Genomic DNA, 20,202 nt, shown 5'->3' on the forward strand with positions numbered 1-20,202 from the left:
CTGGACATGTCCGTGAGCCCTTGTCACTGCCCTATGGGGACATCTTGAATGGGAAAGAGGTCTGACCTTCAGGGCACAGGCAGTTCTAACTCTGCGGAGATAGGCAGAGGGTTGGGGGAGCAGGATTGGGTTGAACAAGTGACTCAGGCAGAGGAGCTGCTCCCACCCTCCCTGGAGATTGGCTGGTACGCTCCTCAATTTCCTCGGGATAATGAGAGCCCACTCGTAGCTGGCCGTGATGGCTTGGCTTGGGTCACACCCTGTACGTTGTAATCCCCAGCTCCCCCTTAAAGTGGGCCATTTGGATCTGAACTCAGGTTCTTGTCTTCCCACTTCACTGCCTGTTCCAACACTAACAGCCCCTTCAACTCTCCCTAACCTTCTGGGACAAAGGGCCCCTCCAGCCGCCAGGACAGACATACATGAAAGGAGGGACGCTGGGTTTAATGAGCACCACACCATGCTCTGCACCCCTTCCCTGGTTGTGAGGCATGTGGACTATGAAATCAGGGCAAACAAACCCAAGAGATTAAAGTAATTTTTCCCTGGAGAATCTCGAGTGATGGGACTGTCGTAAGCCATATCCATGGTTGCGCGGGAGAAAAGGCAGGAAACCTGGAAGTCCGGTCATAAACTGCAAGTGCAGCTCCTCCTTAATGCTGGGCCACCAGGAGTACTCAGAGACTAGGCAGCCTCGAGATGGCCTGCCCATCTACCCGGGAAATGAGACCCGGGGAGGTGACTTGTCCGGGCAGGCACTGCATGGAAATGGGCTTTGTGGCTGAAGCCTCGCTCACGGGTGACGTGTCTCCCTCTCTCACAGTGCTCCCCAGTCACACATGTGGGAACCCCGGGCGGCTGCCCAACGGCATCCAGCAGGGCTCAACCTTCAACCTCGGGGACAAGGTCCGCTACAGCTGCAACCCCGGCTTCTTCCTGGAGGGCCACGCCGTGCTCACCTGCCACGCTGGCTCCGAGAACAGCGCCACGTGGGACTTCCCCCTGCCCTCCTGCAGAGGTAGGCGGCCAGAGAGGGTCTGAGGAGTGGACAGTAACTGGGAATGCTGGAGCTTCTAGTGGGACCTGGTCTTTGCGGGGGAGGGGAAGCTACACCGTCCACTCCAGCCACGTTGGGGGTGCCTGCTATGGGGAACGCATGTCTGGAGATCACTGAGGGTCCTAGGGTACCCAGCTCTTCCAGAGACCTCTCTGCCTCACTGACTTTCCAGCCCTCAGGTGTTCCTCTCCTCAATCCCTTTCCCCCACATCAACAAACTCATTATTATTTTTTTAAGATTTTATTTATTTGACAGAGAGATGGCAGGAAAGGGAATACATGCCAGGGGGAGAGGGGAGGGAGAAGCAGGCTTCCTGCTGAGCAGGGAGCCCAATGTGGGACTCCATCCCAGGACCCTGGGATCATGACCTGAGCCAAAGGCGGATGCTTAATGACTGAGCCACCCAGGCAGCCCAGCAAACTTATTTTTAACCAATCTGCCCTCCTGTCTAGAAGAAACATGGTTTCTTCTTGTTACGGAATATCTGTGTGCAAGTGTCTTCCGCAGCTGCTTCCCTTCCTTTCAAGCACCCTGGTCATTCTGCTTTTCCCTCGCCTATAAATTTCCTATAAATTCAGCCTCTCTCCCTGTTCCATGAAGTCCTCCTCTCAGCCTCCAAATATGCTCAAAACCTCTTTACCCCAACAGCCCTCCCACCCCCAAAACCCGCTGCCTTAGCCTCCCAGCTAAGGTCACCAACTTATCCTGGTTTTCCTGGGATTTTCCCATTTCTAGCTCTGAAATTCTCTCATCCTGGAAACACCCTCAGCCCCAGGCAAAGCAGGATGATGGGTGACCCTCTTCCCAGCCTATTTCTTATTGTCCCTCCAGTCCGTAATAACTGAGTTTACTTCTAAGTTAATTTCCCATGCCTCTAATCCGATGACAAAAATAACACATGATCATTTTTATTTTTTTTTTATTTTTTTTTTTAAAGATTTTATTTATTCATTAGACACAGAGAGATCACAAGTAGGCAGAGAGGCAGGCAGAGAGAGAGAGGAGGAAGCAGGCTCCCCGCGGAGCAGAGAACCCGATGCGGGACTCGATCCCAGGACCCTGAGATCATGACCTGAGCCGAAGGCAGCGGCTTAACCCACTGAGCCACCCAGGCGCCCACACATGATCATTTTTAAATGATCTTAGAGAATTCAGAGAAAGAATAAAGAAGAAACAAAATTTACTCATTTTAACAATGATTTTCGTGTATTTCCTTCCTATCTTCTAATCCATACTGCATTATGCATATATTATGAATATGTGTATAGTTGAGATTATTGTGCATGTAGATTTTTTAAGGCACCTCTTAAAGACTGTGACATTGTACTCTAGTGTTTCCCCAGGCCACCAGAAACACCTGGCATCTCGAGAGCTCCATCCAGCCTTGTCTCTGCCCACCCCCACCCCCACCAACTCCCCACTTACTCCTCTGCAGACCGGCCTTTGGCCCCAATATTCTGCATCATGTTGTCAAATCAGATGGGAATTGTTTTGGCCCTTATATTTCTTGACCTCTCAATAGCCTTTTGCACTACTGACCACTCTTTTCTTCTTGAAACTCTCATCTTTAAATTGTGCAAATCCCAGAACACTCCACTATAGGTCTGAATGGGGGTTGGGGGGGAGGATGGTTTCAAGGAGTTGAGAAATGATTGGAACACACAGCTCTCCATGGGTTCAAGTTTTGCCTTTCTCTTGGAGGCAGCTTTTCTGTAAATACTGTCCAAAGACTAGCTTGGGGAGATGGGCTCCCCTTTCCCACCATATGCGTACACCCTTTGTACTATCTGCACCAGGGGTGGAAAATCCTTGGCAGATATGTCCCTTCCCTTGTTCCCACGCCAGTGGCAGACATAATTAATTGATCACAGCACCCTTTCTTGAGCCCACACACGGCTATGAATTCCTCCCCAACAGACAAGCCACAACCAGTGGGCGTGAGTCGCCACCTGACCCCATGTTTGTTTACTCCTCGACCATGTTGGTCCTTCTTGGTGGAACCCAAGAAAACGAGAGTCTCCCTCCTTACCTTCCTAAGGGCTCCTCTCAGGCCCCATTTCTAACTTGGGGTGTGCCTCTTGTTACGTGCTTGCTATCAGGAATGACCAACCCCATCAGGGGAGACCTTGGCCCCTCCACACAGGTGTGTGACTCTGTGGACCAAACAAGGCCTAAAACTGTTGTCTTCACTCCTCTTAGAGTATCCCTAGCACCCCAGGCCTAGAGGATATCCCAGCTGAACACTCTGACCTTCCCGGGAAGGGTGTCAGAGTTGGGACGTGATACTAGAATATGAAACCAGGTAATATGTGAAATCAAGTATTTAAGTTATGAAACAAGACCCACCTTTCTCCTTCCTCTTACAGCACTCTAAATGCCATGCTCTTTCAAGATGGAACTAAAAAACAGTGGCAGCCCAAGTGTGAGAGGCAGCCGGGCTGTCCCCACCCCCTGTCCTGCGCCATATAATCCACATCAGCACCCACCCCGATAGGGTAGAAATCCTCTTCTCTGATGTCATCAGCTTGAGCCTTCTCTGAACCTGGATCTCACATGCCCCGTCTCCTTGGGTTCTACTCTTTGAGCTGAGATCAGGAACTTGGCCCATTGATCTTCAGTCTCTCCCTGTCCCCAGGGGAAAAATAAAACAAAACAAAAAGCAAAACCCACTAACAAAGGTGTTTGCACACATGCAGGGCAGCTTTTTGTTGAAGGTGTTGATGGCAACAGAGGGAGTTTGTGGCTCAACAATGCGAATGGCCGAGAATGACAGTCTGAGTCATCAGGAACCTCCAAAGCTTTCTGCTCTGTTCTCTGGAAGCTAGTCCTTGGCTTCTGTCTTGGCAGGCTCAGGCTCCCCTGGGGCTGTGCATCACACCCTCTCTTCTTTCTCCATCCTCCTTCACTTGGCTCCTCTTGACTTTGGCCCTGCAGGGGGAATTGCATTGAGCGGTTAGGCACAAGAGCCCCATTGCCTCTTGGCTTTGCTGTCTCCTTCCAGGCTAACAGGTCACTTCCCAGGGTGGTGTTGTCCTGAACAGAGCCACCTCACAAGAAACTTGGCTGGCTGTGAAAGTGCCTTTTTTATTAATCCACCAGTAAAAGAGGAGTGCTGAAGGCTGTCCCCTGGAGGTCTTCTTTGATTGGGTGGGCTCATGGCCCCCCAGTCTCGAGCCTGCATGTCCGGGTGTGGGACCAGGGCCACGGTGGGTGGCGTGGGCTGGGGTGATGGTGCTTCCCCAGCACTCACACCCCAACAGTGGTTCATGGGCAAGGGGGGCCTTTCTGGGGCACGACTCTTTCCCTGTCCTCTCTCCTTCCTCTTTTGGCCTCTCAGATGATGACGATCTTCCCCGCCTCTCCCCAGGCTTTCCTTTAATCCCAAAGGTCCTAGCATGGCCTCACCTCTAGGGACATCTTGCATCTCTTGGGATTTCTCATCCACTGCATGCCTTTTAATTGTCACTTGGAGATGACTCTCCAGTGTCTGTCTCTAAGCCTACTCTCTATCCCACGTTGCAGGCCCCCATGGGTATCAGACTCTACCAAACCTTTCCCGGGTGTGTGCCTCAAATGGGGCACATCCAAAATCTAATTCTTTCTGCCTTCCCAAACCTGCTGTCTGTGTGCCTCCCACAGCTCAGTGAAGTGTCACCATCCAGGGTGACCAAGCCAGATACCCCAGTGGCATCTTACAGCCCTCGCCCTCCTTGTCCCTGACACCATCAGCCACCATGTCCTGTTGCACTCGCATCTCTCTGCACCTGTCCTCACCTCCAAGCCTCTGCCCCAGCCCAGGGGCTCTGGCTAGGGACAGTCCGGACTGCCTCACATCCCATCTCACCAGTCCCACTGCAAAACAGCCCTCCCAGATCCCCCACCCCCCCCCCAACATGACCCAATCCATTCTCCACTGCTGGAGTGACCTTCTAAGCCACAGATCTGACAGAATCACTTGTTACTTAGAAGGCAGCCAGTGGCTCTTCCTCCCTGATGGGGTCAAGTTTGGATTCCTTAGCATGGACAAGGCCCTTCCAGAAAGAGTCCTACCTAGGCTGATCTTTCTAAATCTTTTCTCAGTAGCTTCTAATTTTGCTACACCAGAGAAGGTCCTCTTCTGGAACACACCAGGGAAGCCAGCCAAGGATGTCAAGTGTGGCTTCCAGAAAGGCTTCGAGTCCTGGAGGCTCCTTGGTGTCTTCGGGGGCTGAGATGTGTCTCCACTCATGACTGGGGGAGGACAGATGGCTCTCCCACTCTCTGAGCCCCAGCGCCTCCCCCATTCTGTGGGCTTCAGGTCCATTTCTGGTTCCTAGTTCACCATAAGCTGCAAGAACAGTCTGAGACGTGTCCTCAATAACACCAGTGATTTTCCAAGCTGCACCTCCTCGAGAGGCCACGCCGTACAGGAGCTGAGTGGGTTGGTTCATCAGGCGTTCCACGATGCCAGGAGTCGTGGTCACGCCAGAGCTAACTGTTCGTACTCAGGAAGGATTAAAGCCTTTGGCCTTTATTCCTCTTGTGTAGAACTCTCAAGGGCTGGCATCTGTGAGTGGATAAACCTCATCCACTGGGCAGTGGTCCGTAAATATTTGCTGAATGAGCGGATGGCTGGATGGGTCTAATTCACCACCAGAACCATGTAGGCATATAAGCCTGAAAGGCAAATTGCTGGCCTGGGTTAACCCACCTGCCCAGCAGTGCTGAGTGATGCAGAGTCTGAGGCCAAGGCTTCCTGGAGCAGGCTGGAGGGCCAGAAATGCCACATGCCTGGCTGAAAGGTAGACTCAGCCTAGGGACATAGCCCAAACTAAGGGGGAGTGAGGACCCACAAGGATATTAGGGGACAGAACAGGTGCAAGGTTGACCTCCAAGGAGGCTCATCCCAAGGCTGCTGGCCCTCTGAGGCTTGGTCTAGCTGGCAAAGGGAAAGAGGCAGGGCCTGTGACCTTCCTTTGCTTTGTGTCCCTCTGGGTACCTTGTCAAAGGCTGAGGTCCCTGGGAGGCTCTGAGCTTTGTGGAACCTCTTTGAATCACAAGAAGGAAGACCATGTCGGTTTCAGCAGATGGCCTCTGAATCGGGATGGGCATGGGCCCTGGAGCAAAGAAGGCCTCCTGGGGAAGGAATGGGGTTCGGATGTGCTGGGGGCTGGGGGACAGGTGGAGAGAAAGCATCTAGAGCAAGTAATGCTTGGCCTCTGAGGTTCGAGCCAAACACTGCCGGCTGTCCCCTCACTTAGGGAAGGGAGCATTGGTCTGCGGAAGCTTGGGCTGCAATTGTCCAGCTGCATTCCCGATTTTCTAGCCCCAGGGAGAGGGATCTAGGGAAGACGAGACAGAGGCTCTGTGCTATGGAAAGAGCATGGAGTCAGAAGGGTCCAAGTCAGCCCTAGCCATCCCGTGCCAGCTCAGAGTTGCAGGTCACTGGAGTGCTGCTAAGCCTCCTCTCATTTTCATGTGGCGAACACGAGCTGTGGGCTTAGTGGCTTACTCATTCGTTCACTCTGCATTCAGCAACTTCATGAGGGCCTACCACGTGCTAGACAGTTAGTAACTAAATCCTTATCTATCGACGGCCGATTTTTGTTGGACATTTGTTATTCTAGATACAGAGAATTCCCATGGTGAAAAGTCAGACCAGGCGCCATGAGATCATGGAGTATTTATCTGATTTTAGCAGCTGGGAGGCAGAACACAGATAAAAATCAAATACACAAATTTCAGATTATGAGGAAAATGAAGCGGATCATGATAAGAAGGCTACTCGAGATGGAGCCCTCAAGAGCGGTGCCCTCTGAGCAGATGATACCTGAATTACTATGTGAAGACCCTGGGAAGGGCATTCACAGCAAAAGGAACAGCACGTGCAAAGGCCCCGAGGCAGGAGAGAGTTTGACACGTTGCAGAAAGAGAAACCAGGCCTGTGTGGCAAAGTAGAATGGGGGGAAGGAGTTGGGGGAGAGGAGTTGCATTGATGAAGTACAACAAGAAGTTGGGGTGTGGTTCTAAGTCCAGAAAAAAGCCAGGGAAGAATTTTAAACACAGGTGTGGTGCAGCTGAACTTATTTTTTTCCGAAGTTCACCCTGAGAGCTAGAATGAGAGGGACTAGAGCCGGCAAGAGGTGCAGCCAGGAGGACCAGTCAGGAGGCAGCTACCATAGGCAAGCAGGCTGGAGACTCTGCCTTTGGGCCACAGGTGACCATGGGAGAGATGGATTGCATGTAGGTGCGGATGGAACAGAGAGAGGGTCAAGGCTGACTCCTAAGCTCGAGAGCTGGCAGGCTGGGAGTGTCGATACTCGAGATGGGAATGACTAGCACGGGGAGTTGGAAGCATGTGCCCTGAGGGGGATCAAGAGAGCTCATTTCATCCAGATAAAGTCTGAGATGCCCATGAGACATCTGGGGGGAAGGGGGATTTTAACTCTGTGGTTGGGGAAGTTCTGAGCTAGGAAGAGATGGGGGGAGGGATACAAGACCCTGTGTTGGCACCATGGGTGGCAGAGAGGGTCTGAGAACGGCACGCTGGGCCCCTTTATCCTGATCACACTACACGACATGCCGAAAGTACCAAATATGCCAACCAGTGTGGACCTTGAGTGATTCTGGAATGCACCATGGCTTCCAGATACTGTTCCTAACCACAGGGTTCTTCTCCTCCCATTAGGGTCACCAGTCCTTCTCCAATCACCTTTGCCATCACTGTTACTATAGTAGAACCGCCCAGAATGTGTTCCAGAGTCCAGTCACCTGGATTCAAATCCTGGCCTTGCCATGCCTACCCACTAGCTGAGCGACCTTGGGCTAGTTACTCCACCTCTCTGTGCCTTGGTTTGCTCACCTATAAATAATACCAACAACAGTGCGTATCACAAGGGGGAAGCAGGGTTCAAGTTGATCAACACTGCGTGTGCAGCAGAGGGCCTTTTTCATAGCGCTGACCCAGGGAGAGTGAGCTGCTGTGATTCGAACTGCCACCACACTGCAGGCTGGCGTTCAGGGAGCTCTACCTGTCCTCCAGGCCCTGCTCTGCCTCCTGCAAGCTTCAGCGAATCCCCATAGGAGCCCCAGGAGGTCAGAGCTTGCTCTCCCCTGGTGCACATGAGGGAACTGAGGTGCGGAGAGGTGAGGCACCTTGCCTGCAGTCGCACGGCTCGAGGGCAGTGGACCCAGGATTCTAGCCAAGGCCACGCATCTACCAGCCATGATCTTGACCTCCACTGTTGGCTGCAGACAAGGTCAGTGGCCTGTGACACCTGGCAGGAGACTCGTGGTGACACTGTTGCTTTCAGAGCTCCAGCTTGGTGGCTCAGGGCCTGAGAGCTTGATCCTCTCTCAGGGGCATCCCCTGATGGGTCCACTAAACCAGGCACTGCCCAGTCTCCTGTGTTCCCCCGGGACTTTCCTCTCTAGATTGTCCCAGGAGCTCCAGTAAAGAAGCCTCAGGGAAGGGGCCCAAGGTGGTTCTGCTGGGCAGATGTCGCTTCAGTGTGGGGCGGGAGGAGCCAGCATCTGTGGGAGCTGCTTCTGTTCTTTAGGGGAAGCCTGACCCAAGACTCACCCACCTCCACCCGAGTACAGGAGCTGGATTGCGCTTTGCAGGCAGCTCAAAGCCCCCACCTCGGGCCACTCAGGCAGAGGGGAGGAGGAGCAGGAGGAGCTGCTCATACTCGGAAAAACCCCTTTCCAGGGCCTGTTGCTTCCAGGTGCTCCTCTAGCCGTGTCTGGTGCAGCATTAGAAGTAGGTGCTTAACGGCATGGCTTTGGAGTCAGAGTGATCTGGGTTCAAGACTGACTCTAGCAGTTAGTAGCCATGTGACTGTGGGCAAGTTTCAAAAACCACGGAGTCACTGGGGCACCTAGGTGGCTCAGTTGTTGGGCATCTGCCTTTGGCTCAGGTCATAATCCCAGGCTCCCAGGATTGAGCCCCACTGGGGCTCCCTGCTCTCAGGGATACTGCTTCTCCCTCTCCCTCTCCTGCTACCTGCAGTTCTGCCTGCTTGTTCTCTCTCTCTCTCTCTCTCTGTCAAACAAATGAATGAATAAATCTTAAAAACAAAACAAAACAAACAAACAAAAAACACCGAGTCAGGGTACCTGGGTAGCTCAGTTGGTTAAGCGTCTCCCGTCAGCTCAGGTTGTGATCCCAGGGTCGTGGTGTTGAGTCCCACATAAGGGCCCCCTACTCAGTGGGGAGACTTCTCCCACTGCCTGCATATGCCCTATGCCCTGGCACATGCTCTCTCTAAATAAATAAATAAAATCTTTTAAAAATAAATAAAAACCACTGAGCCTCAGTTTCCCTATCTGTAAAACGTAGATGATATTATACCTATCTCTTCAAGCAGTTTCAGGATTAAACAAAAAAGTATCAGCAGAGCATTTAGCACAATGCCTGGCCTGTACTCGAAGCTCAACAGAGTTACATAACTGAATACCGCGTCCCACCTGTATTCTTCTCCCCAGAAGGATGCCTTGGGGGACCATATCCATGGATGGCATCCGGCATTGGGGAGGAGCAGAAATACCAATGCTCTCAGGCAACTGCAATTTCTTAATTTCAAGAAAGGGCATCTTTGATCAAGCCAAGGATAAAGGGGCAGAACCCTGAACCCCCAGAAGAGGTGAATGATGAGGCTGAGCAGGTCCCTGGAGCCCCCGGGGACCCTGAGCCATACAGCACAAGGAAAAGGGGGGACATCGAGGCTTTGGGGAATTCACACCCTGGCTTCTACCTCACACTTGAGTTGTCAGGTGGCAGCTTCTCCCCCAGGGCCGATGGGGATTTTTGCTGCCTCCGAGACAGAGTAGCCTGGGGAATGAGGACATGGATAGAAGCCCAGAGCTAAGTGTCCCCAAATTTGCAGGCGTCCAGGATTTGGCACTGGCAATGGCCTGAAATGTAAGGAAGCGAGGAGTAGGATGGTTCCCCCGTCCCTGCCTGAAATTTGTGAGTCACTGGAGAGTTAACAGACATCCAAGGGGGCCGGGGGTAGTTCTCTCAAATTATAGTTAATTGAAGAAATTTCGGTGGAGCTTTAGGTCGATCATAAATAAAGTCATAAACTTGGAAGGGCAACGCTCGGCATCACACACCTGCACCTTGGAATATATAGGACTTAATGGCAGAGCAGAATGCCCATTACCAGAGAAGGAGAAAGTGTAAATTAATATTTTAGGACTGTGGTGTCAGCTGAAGGTTATATTTTATGGCTCTGAAGTTGTAAACATGAAATATGATGCCTTGTTTCAAGGCAGAGGATATCTTCAAACAACTTCTAGAGCATCTTCAATCAAAGCCAGATGTTCAGGAACCAGGGGTTTGGAGGAGCCCAAGAAGGAGGGCCCACTCAAATGGGAAAGGGACCACCTTCAAAGTGGACTGGCAGCTCTGGGCAGAGGGCCCAAGCTCTCCAGTGTTCAGTCCCAGCACAGTCTAGAAATCAGACTAAGGTTAGGAGCTTTGAAGATCTCAGGATGGCTTTCCAGACTGCTTTCAAGCAGGGCGTGTGGTATCTTGACAGAGGCCACAGTCCTGGTGCCAGAGAGACTCAGCTGGAATCCTAACTGGCCACCCACTGTGTGACCTTAGGGAAGTTGCTTAACCTCTCTGAGCATCCTGTTTCATTTCATTGTTCAACAGCTATTTACTGAGAGTCTACCAAATGCCAGAAGTGATAAGTGCTGGGGGCATTTTCATTTCCTCAGAGCTGAGTAGCCCTGAGGTTCCACTGAGCTCCATTAAACCCCTTGCTGGATGTCAACAGTCCTTTCTCCTTCCCAGAAGAGAGTCTTGCTACTGAAATTCTGGGTCCAGAGGCAAAGGTGTGTTGTTCTAAAAGACATTTCTTCTGAGTGAAACTTACAACTCACCTGAGTGAAACTTACAACTCACATCAAGGACAAACTTCCTAAAGTCCCAGCCTCATGGCATAAGGCTCTGAGCCAGGGCGGTGAGGGGCTGCACACCACCCTGCCACAGTGAGCCAGCAACCATCTGCCCAGCCTTGCTGCCCACAGACACAGCCCCTGCCCTCGTGGAGTGTACAGTCTAGACATTAAAAAAATGACATAACCCATCAATGAATTTGGGAAAATGATTCATTATGGGAAAGTATGTGCCGTCTGAAAGCATAAGATGGGGGGAAGGGTTTTCTGTATCTGGGAAGATCCTTGAGGAAGTGACACTTAGACTGGGACCTAGAGGCTGAGGAGGGGCCATCCAGTCCCCAAGAGGTGGGGAAGAAGGTTCTGGAAAGAGTAAGTAGCACTTTCCAGGTCCTGGAGCAGGGAGATGCTTGGTACATCGGAAGAGCTGGGAGGAGGCCAGAGTGGCAGTGGGAGGTAGTCGGGAAATACTGGTATGAAGCAAGGCCCTGTACACCTTTATAAGCCATAGAATGGTATACTATATCATGAGTGACTGTGGGAGTTACTAAAGGTTCTTACAGAGACAAGGGACATCTTTAGGTCTGCGTTTCCAGGATGGCTCAGGCTTCCATGTAAAGAATAATGGGCTGGAGCAGGAGGGGTGTTTGGAGACCAAGAGGGATGCCTCATGGCTGTGGACTTGGATGATCACATGGAGCAGGTGCAGGGCAGATGGGGAACCCAGTCAAGAGCTACTTACAGGGAGGAATGGGATTTGGTCTCCAGCTGGGTGTGGCATGTGGGAGAGGTCACTGATGGCCCTAGCCATCTGGCATAAGGTAGGTAGCACGGACACTCTCTGGGAAGGAAATGCCGGAAGGTCAGGTTCAGTAGGAGGAGAGCGCGATGGTGGTCTTGGTTGGGTTGAGGTAGTGAACGGCGTAGGATATCTGGTTGGGTTTCTAAGACCAGAATCACATGGAGGCCGCAGAGTCACTGTCTTCCCCCCGACCTGCTCCCCTCTGGCATGACCATGGCCAGCTGATGCTCCTCACACTGCTTCCTCACACCAGCCCCCCACTCGGAGTCCCCCTCCTCTCTGACCCTGACCGGTCTTCCTTTCAGGTGTCTTTGCTTCTGCCTGCAGGTCATTAAATGTTGCTCTTCCCGGGCCTTCTTTACTGCTGTGCAGACGCAGTTTCTCTTTGTCCCACTGACTCCCAGCCTCGGAGGCCCCCTGGGCTCATGGTCTCTGTGGGCACTGCCACCGGTTTACTCAGCAGCTCAGACTCAGCATGGGAGTGCCGAGGACCATCACTGTCCCGCTGAGCTTCTTCTCTTCTGGGGCTCCCATTTACCCAGACAGCGTCATAATGCTGCCCTGTTAGAAACCTCCACCTCCTGTTTCCCTCCTCCTCTCCTTCGCTGGCCACTCCCAGGTGGAGACCGTGTCCTCTCACTTCTCCCCTGCCTGGCTCCTGAATCCTTCTGTTCCTTTTCTTTCTCCCACTGCCACTGCCCCTCATTGAGGCTTTGATGAGTAGAACAACCTCTTCGCACTAAGAGTTGGCATTTATAAATGGGCTCATTCTCTTGAACTAGACCTTGACCCTGTAGAATGACATTAATGAGGATAGTTCAGGACCCCCAAATGAACTCACCTGACCTCCACCCCACACTTCTTCTGTATATCCAGCTGTCAACTCTGTCTCTGCACCAGGACATCCCTCATGCACACTCAGCCCTTGGATCCAAAACTGAACTCCTGCTTGCCTTCCCCACAAGGCACCCCCCTCCTGGGTTCTTGCTATAGGCAGTACCTTTCATTCATCCAGATTCCCATGCCCCAGACCTGGAGCTCATCCCTCCCAATTGCCAAAGCCTATAGATTCTGCTTCTAAAATCTCTCTGAAATCAGTGCTCTCTCTGCAGTCCCCATGACTTCAGATCCAATCTCATCTGGCCTCCCTGGACTTTAGTGACTATGTCCTACCAAAAACATCATGCCCACTCCCCTCACTCAGACCTCCTCTGTGCCACGGCTCCAGTGATCTTTCTAAAATGCAAATTCAATCATATTTCTTCACTACGTTTGATTCCCAAGATGAAGTGGAAGGAAAAGGCGAACTTAGTACCTGCTGGGTGTCTACATGGGCCAACCACTGGCTGATGCTAGGCACTGCATCATTAAGGATCCCATCCAGTTATCCCAGCAAACCATCATACAGAGAAGCCAAATGAAGCTACCAGAAATAATCACCCAATTAGGGTCACATGGCTAGGAAATGGTGGAGGCTGAATTCAAGTCTAGGCCCTCCTGACCCCCAAATCCATTTTCTTTCCAATACAGTCCACTGCTTCCAAATCTTCTTGGCCCAGTGTTCTCTATCACACGGATCCTTCTCCATTGCCGGTACCATCACCCACCATTCCTCTTAGTTCACTCTGTGATAAGCTGTCGAGAGCCCCTTATCTTAGGCATGCCTTGTTGCCTTTGTGCTTCTGTGCTTAAGACACTCGTTTCCCTGTTTTCTTAAATGCCATACCCTTTCTTCTCTATCTAGAGAACTCCTATTCACCCTTCAGAACCTAGCTCTAAGGGCATCTCCTCTGTTAACCTTTCCCAAACTGAGTCACCCAAGCAAAGTAATTTGCTGCTTTATCCATGTCCTCAAAGTATGAACTATACTCCTGGGAGATGGAAGAGTGCATTGGTTAAGGGCACAGCTCCTGGAATCAGGCTTAGAATTCCAGCTCCTTCAGTCACTATGAGCTGTGTCACCTGCAGCAAATGCCTGACTCTCTGTGTGCCTTAGTTTCCTCACCTACAAAATGGGCATATTACTTCACAGTGTCAAAGTAAGGACTGCGTGAAAGATGTAGCATCATTAGAATGGTTCCTGGTATAGTGTAAGTGCTCCAGAAATATGAGCTTTTGTTATTGTTACCAGGTGACCTCTGGCACACATGGGGAGCCAGCTTCTGCATTTCTCCATCTTTCACCACATAATCCTGCCTCTAGCAACACATGCTAAGTGTACTGCGCTCGCTTGCTTGGGTACAGGTTCTAGGACAACAGTTTAGACACCAGCCAGCTAGTGAGCCGCAGGAAAAGGATTAAGACGGCAGCCTCTGATGATCCAGAAGCCAGACCTCTTATTAACTAGTCTATGTCAGAGCTTGCTCCCCGGATCATTTTTTCTAAATATCAAGTCTCAGCTGGGGTTTGGCTGGAGCAGTGTGACCGCCAGGTTGTGTGGTGGGAGGAGGGAAACACAGTCCCTGCCCTTGGGGATTCCCAGCAGAGCTCAGAACCTGCATGGCAGACAGACAGATGAATGGGTCACTTGGACAGGGCCACGTACATGTCTACCATCAGACACATTGCAGCGGGAGCTCAGAGGAGAGAGCAGCCACCAAACGCTTATGGGCATGAGGCTCTCTCCCAAGAGGTGGCATTGGAGTCAGGCCTAAAAGCAGGAGAAGGGCTGCCCTGGAGAGAAGGCATCCTGGGCAGAGGGGGCCACAGTGTGAGCACAGGGCAGAAGGCTGGCTGTGCATGGCGTGAGAACAGAGCTGGCCCAAAAACAAGGGCAGGAGGGAGGATCTCAGTGGTCTGGCCAGAGTGTCACCCCAGGGAGCTGTGTTGTTTTTGTCTTGTTTCCCACATTGGAGGCTTCCTAAGTTCAGGTGGGAAGAAATATCCTGTTCCCCACAGTGGTGACCATGGCAGTAAAGGTGACAGCTGAGTCCTTCCCTGCTCACAGCAGAACAATATGTGTGGTACCCTGAAGGTGTCCTGAATGTCAGAGTTCAGTCACAGTTCAGGGGCTGTGTCACCTTAGGTAGGTGACATAACTTCCCCGTGCCTCAATTTCCTCATCCGTTCAAGGAGAGTAGTCAGATCTGAGATTCTCAGAACAGGGCCTGGGAACTGGAGCAGCTCACCTGAGCCTCTTCTCTGTGTGCCCACAGCGGACGATGCTTGCGGGGGAACCCTGCGGGGCCAGAGTGGCATCATCTCCACCCCCCACTTCCCGTCGGAGTACCACAACAATGCTGACTGCACGTGGACCATCCTGGCCGAGCTGGGAGACACCATCGCCCTGGTCTTTATTGACTTCCAGCTAGAGGACGGTTACGACTTTCTGGAAGTCACAGGCACTGAAGGCTCCTCCCTGTGGTAAGTGCAGTAGCCCCTCCCAGTCTCCATCCGGAGGCACAGTCTCCTCCAAAGCAGGGCCTGCACTCCAAGGCCCCTTTGCCACATCCTGGACCCACAGTTGATGAGTCTGGTTCTCATCGTGATGAAAACTCCCTGCGTGTTTTCAGAGCTGGGTCCATTTTTACAGTGATTTTGGGATCTGATTTGATGTGTACTCTTGCTGAAGATGATGGGCCTTGGCAGAGTGACTTACCCTGAAAGCAAAAATGTTTTCTTTCTCAGGCCAGAGACTCAGTGTGCGTGTTTGAAGTACAGTTGCCTTTGTGGAGGGTGTAGTCATAGTGTCCGACAAAGGGAACAGAATTGTTAGGTGGTTAGTCCCTAGGGCCCACTCCTGGGCAAGGTTTCTGATGGGAAGTGTCCAGCTTCTGGTTTGGGTGATAAGCCTTGAATAGTGGCGTGGGGCTTAGAATGTTCTCTCATCGTCTCCTCGTGGCTGTGTTATCGGGAGGAGGGCAAAGGGGATGGTATCAGCCCATCAGGTGCCCACAGAAAGGTGTCAAGACTTGCTTCCCATAAGATGGGGGGTGTCTTGCAAGCTTCATTGCAGCATAGGGGAAGCACAGAGAAGGTGTCCCCAAGGACTCTGAGAGTCAGGGAAGGACAGTGCCTGGGAAGGAGATGTGGCATTCAGTATAAGTGGGGAGGAAGAGGAGGAGAGAAAGCAAACAGGAGGCAGGGGCACATTTACTGAACCCCTCTTTCAGACCAGATGTCATGTCACAGGATAGAAACAACAGCTGTGGAAGAAAGGGTCCTTGGAGGGTGAGAAATCCAGACAAACCCACAGTAGGAGCCAAGTGTGACTATTTCCAGGGAACAGAATTGGAACTGACTCCTCCCAAATGTGGGCTAGGAGATCTGGGGACCCGTGTAGCCTGGAGAACTCAAATGTCCTGGCACAGTGGAAGTCGATCTGACCCAAGAGTCCAAAGACCTTGGTGCCATAAGCTTGTTGAGTGAACTTGGCCAGATCATTCACTCCCCTGGATCGGGAGTTGAGGGAAACACATGTGAGTCAAAGACTGACCACTATAGGCAGGTTGCTGTTCTGTCAATGGTCTGGGGCAGCAGCTGGACACATGTGCTAGGAGTGGGGATGAAAGCCTGGGCGCCCCTCTTCTGGACTGGGACCCCAGTGCCCTGCCAGCCCGAGGCCCTCTGGCTTCCTGCCTCTTTTTGTTAAAATACCAATTTTTGTCACTGTAAATAGAATACATCTGCTTTGTATAGAAAACATCAAAAGGTATATGGAGAAATGAATAAGAAATATTAAGAGTTTGGGGCACCTGGGTGGCTCAGTGGGTTAAAGCCTCTGCCTCTGGCTCAGGTCATGATCTCAGGGTCCTGGGACGGAGCCCCGCATTGGGCTCTTTGCTCAGCAGGGTCCTGCTTCCTCCTCTCTCTCTGCCTGCTTCTATGCCTACTTGTGATCTCTGTCTGTCAAATAAATAAATAAAATCTTAAAAAAAAAAGAAATATTAATAGTTTGATGTATTTCCCTTTGGCCTTTTTGCTTTGTTTGAATCAAGCTAGCTGGCTATTTATATATGTTTTAATATTATAGAATTAGGATCTTAAAATCTATCTGTGGTTATGTATTTTTAACTTAGCGTTATATAATGAAAATATTCCCTGTATCATTGCAGAGGCCTCCAAAACACAAGCGGTGCAGTAATAGCCTAATTTATTGAGCATTTGTTATCAATATGTCTCAGGCTGGTTCTAAGCTCTTTTGGCTATAATTTCATGTCTTCCTTATAGAAACTCTGTGGAGTAGGGAACATCCTTTTCCTCCTTTTCCAGATGAGGAAAATGAGGTCCAGAGAGGTTGTGTCCCTTGCTTGAAGCCACACAGCTATTAAGGAGCAGAGCCAGGATTCAACCCCAGGTTAGTCGGACATGAAAGGCCATCTCCGTAAGCCATGACAGAACAACACGTCATGCACCTTACATTTGCGAAGGGCTGTCCCAGCTGTGTGGCATTCCCTCATCAAACTGACAAGGGTTTACGCATCCGATCTCTTATGAGGCTGTTCTCAAGTTTTCGCTTCTGTAAACAGATGCCAAGATGAATAGGCCTGCCAGTTCCGTCTCTTCCAGTCCCAAGGCCTCTTCGACTCACTTGTTTATCCATGGGCCAAATGATCTCCCACAGCTTCTGCCCCCTCCCCAGGTGTGAATCCACACGTTGTCCAAACTTCTGGAGTGAAACAAATCTGAAAGACTATTCCTTTTCCTATTAAGTCACTCAGTGGGGAAGGAATTAAGCAGAGGAAATCGTTAGGGGAGTCATTCAGAACCCTTTGCTATAAGATTAAATTATAATTATTTACAGGGTTGGTGTCACCATTTCCAGGCAGGATGCATTTGTTGTTCTAATTTATACTTGCATAGCAATTATGGATAAACAAACTTGGAGGCTCAGGACGTGTGTGCAAAGAACCCACACTCTCGCCTGCCCCTCTCCTTTATGGATCCCTGGATTCCTGTGAAAATGTGATGCTGCTGGTTTATGAGGGTGCTTTATATCGCCATGCATTAAGATTTTAGGATGTTTTCTTGAGTTCTGTGCCAAGTCATAGAAAGACTGCAGCTCCTGTTAGAAAAGATGAATGTAAATAACTGGGCATCCCTTCACCTATTGAGAAAACAGAGGCAGCTTTGAGAGAGGAAAAAAAAAAAAATCCACTACTTCCTACTGATTCAGGATGGGTGGGCATGGGATGTTCCTGACTCAGTTTCCCCACTCTTCTCGCTACCCAACCCCCGCCATGGGATACAAGCAGGAGAGTTTTCATTAGGGGTTCCAGTTGTTTGGATTTTGTGGACCATCAAAATTTCCAAACAATTAGGGAAATAGAGGGTTGATCATTTTTCATTTTGCTAGGCAAGGACATTAGGGGGATAAAAAAGCGCCAACTCCTCAGACCATTATCTTATAAAACAAAGGCCAATTCAAATCCAAAAATGTGGCAGGATGTAACCAATTTGCAGCCTTGCACTGGCACAGGGAAAGAAGGGGTAGGAGGCGTGCACAGAATTAGCGGCATGTGGCGAGAGCAGCAGACCCCGCGCAAGGCGGACATCGGCCCAGGCCAGCCGCTTCCGGCTTCCGGCTTCCCTGTCCATGACTGGCCACTGAGAACCCGGAAGTCTGCGCTTGGAACAGGAAACGGCTGTTCCTATGGTGAGCGCCAAATCCTGAACATCTGACGTGTCAAGAGATCCCTAAGTGTTTTAGATGTCCTCTCTCTAAAGTTAATTGCTATTTAAAAAAAAAAAATTATTTTGTGATTGTCCATGGACAAAAGCTGGGTTTGAACTGAGAGTTACAATCCATACTGTATTTGGTGTTCCTCTTACACTACACACACGTGCATGCACACGCACATGCAGAGCCAAATCACCACCATTTATGCATCACCAAGTGAACCCCTGTTACAATACATACCTGTGTCTCTAGTTCGCTGAACTCAGTTCAGGGGCCAGATATCTCTCACTGATCCTTCTTGGGGATGGTGGGTCTTTGCTCTGACCAGGTCAGTTGGCTATGTCCTTCACAGAGCCCCATTCCTTCCCCTCAAATTCTAGGAAAATATTCTTACCATTGCTAAAGTTCCTCTTGAGGCCTCTGGAATTTTTCTGATGGCTAGGACTGAGCACCAACAGAGCTGGGGTTTCAAAACTCTGTTGTTTAAGACCCTGGGTTCTGTGTCCCTGGAGGGTATTAGAATCATGCTGTAACAAGTACAAGCGATTGCCAGCCCAGTACCCCGTCAGCCTCTCCATTGTGAAGAAAATCAGTGAATGAAAGCCCACTCGGAAGACTCAGGAGCCAGAATCTCTCCCCTCCTCCATCTGCCTTATGCTTGACACTCTCCATTTGAGTCTCTAGGCTCTTCCTCTGGGCTAAGGAAGGAGAGAAAGCCAGATTTGCCCTCCAAGAATAGGAAAGAGGTCTATGTATCTTGGTATCTAACTGGGAAGACAGAAAGCCTGGGAGTCAGACAGATTTGAGCTCAAAACCCTGATCCACCTTTTGATACCTACTAAAGCGTATTTACCTACTCCTGAGTCTCAGTTTCCTTCCACATCTGAAAACTGAGCTCATGATATCAGCCTAAAAAGCATGCTGGAAGGGCTGAACATGTAGGCACACAGTAGGCTCACAGTAGACACAATACTCCTGAGATGGGGACCATAGTCAGGAGCTCAGCCTTTGAAAGTAGAAAGATGGGGCATCTCCAGCAACTCAGAGCCCTGGTGGCCCCATTCTTGATGATCCCACTGAGGCTGTTCTTCCTAGCCCACCAGCCCTGTGACATCTCCCCGGGGCAGAAAGATGCACAGCCTGGTCACTCCAGCTGACTCAGCTCCCAGGGGAATTGCCTGGAAAGCTAGGGAAGGTATACTGACAGAGAGCCCCTGGGTCAGACTGGAGGGTGCCCTTGCAAAGGTCAGAAGAGAGGGTGCTGGTTTTGTTGAAACTGTCCTCCTGGAGCCACATTTTGTGAGCACATTGCAAGCAGGATCGCCTTTTCTTGGCTGGACCCAGCTCCAGCTGGCCAATGAACTGCCTTGTTAGAAAAGCACAAGAGGGCACCTGGGTGGCTCAGTTGATTGAGCACCTGACTCTTAATTTTGGACCAGGTCATGATCTCAGGGCCATGGGACCAAGCCCTGCATTGGCCTCCATGCTCAGCAGGGAGCCTGCTTGAGGATTCTCTCTCCCTTTCCCTCCATCCCTCATTCTCAAATAAATAACTCACTCACTCACTCAAATAAATAAATAAGTCTTTAAAGAAAAGAAAAAGAGAGGAGTGGATCAATGCAGTGACAGTGGCTGTTCTGGGCAGGGCTGGGAGCAGGGGGTACTTGGCTAGGGTCAGGCACAGCACCTGCCCCGAGGGGCCCTGCTGAGTTGGGGAGAAGGGGCAGAGAGTCTGGAGAAGACATTCAAGAGACCACTATCCCAGACCCAGAGGGGAAGCAGGTCTCTGCCTGGCACCATCTCACTGGCTGTGATGGATGATGCAGCAGAGTTCA

General features: G+C 50.9%; 1 protein-coding gene across 6 annotated transcripts in view; it reads left to right on the top strand.

Moving 5' to 3' along the window:
* The window catches only part of CSMD2 (CUB and Sushi multiple domains 2), a 601,873-nt gene that overhangs the window by 195,920 nt on the left and 385,751 nt on the right, over positions 1-20,202 (top strand). For all 6 annotated transcript variants that reach the window (XM_032302441.1, XM_032302440.1, XM_032302436.1 and 3 more), the window contains exons 4-5: positions 824-1,018; positions 14,904-15,111. In XM_032302441.1, the coding sequence (XP_032158332.1) occupies positions 824-1,018; positions 14,904-15,111 (403 nt within the window). The remainder of the gene's footprint in view (positions 1-823; positions 1,019-14,903; positions 15,112-20,202) is intronic.

This window comes from Mustela erminea, chromosome 10 (genome assembly GCF_009829155.1).
Source record: "Mustela erminea isolate mMusErm1 chromosome 10, mMusErm1.Pri, whole genome shotgun sequence".
In the NCBI taxonomy this organism is placed as follows: Eukaryota; Metazoa; Chordata; class Mammalia; order Carnivora; family Mustelidae; genus Mustela; species Mustela erminea.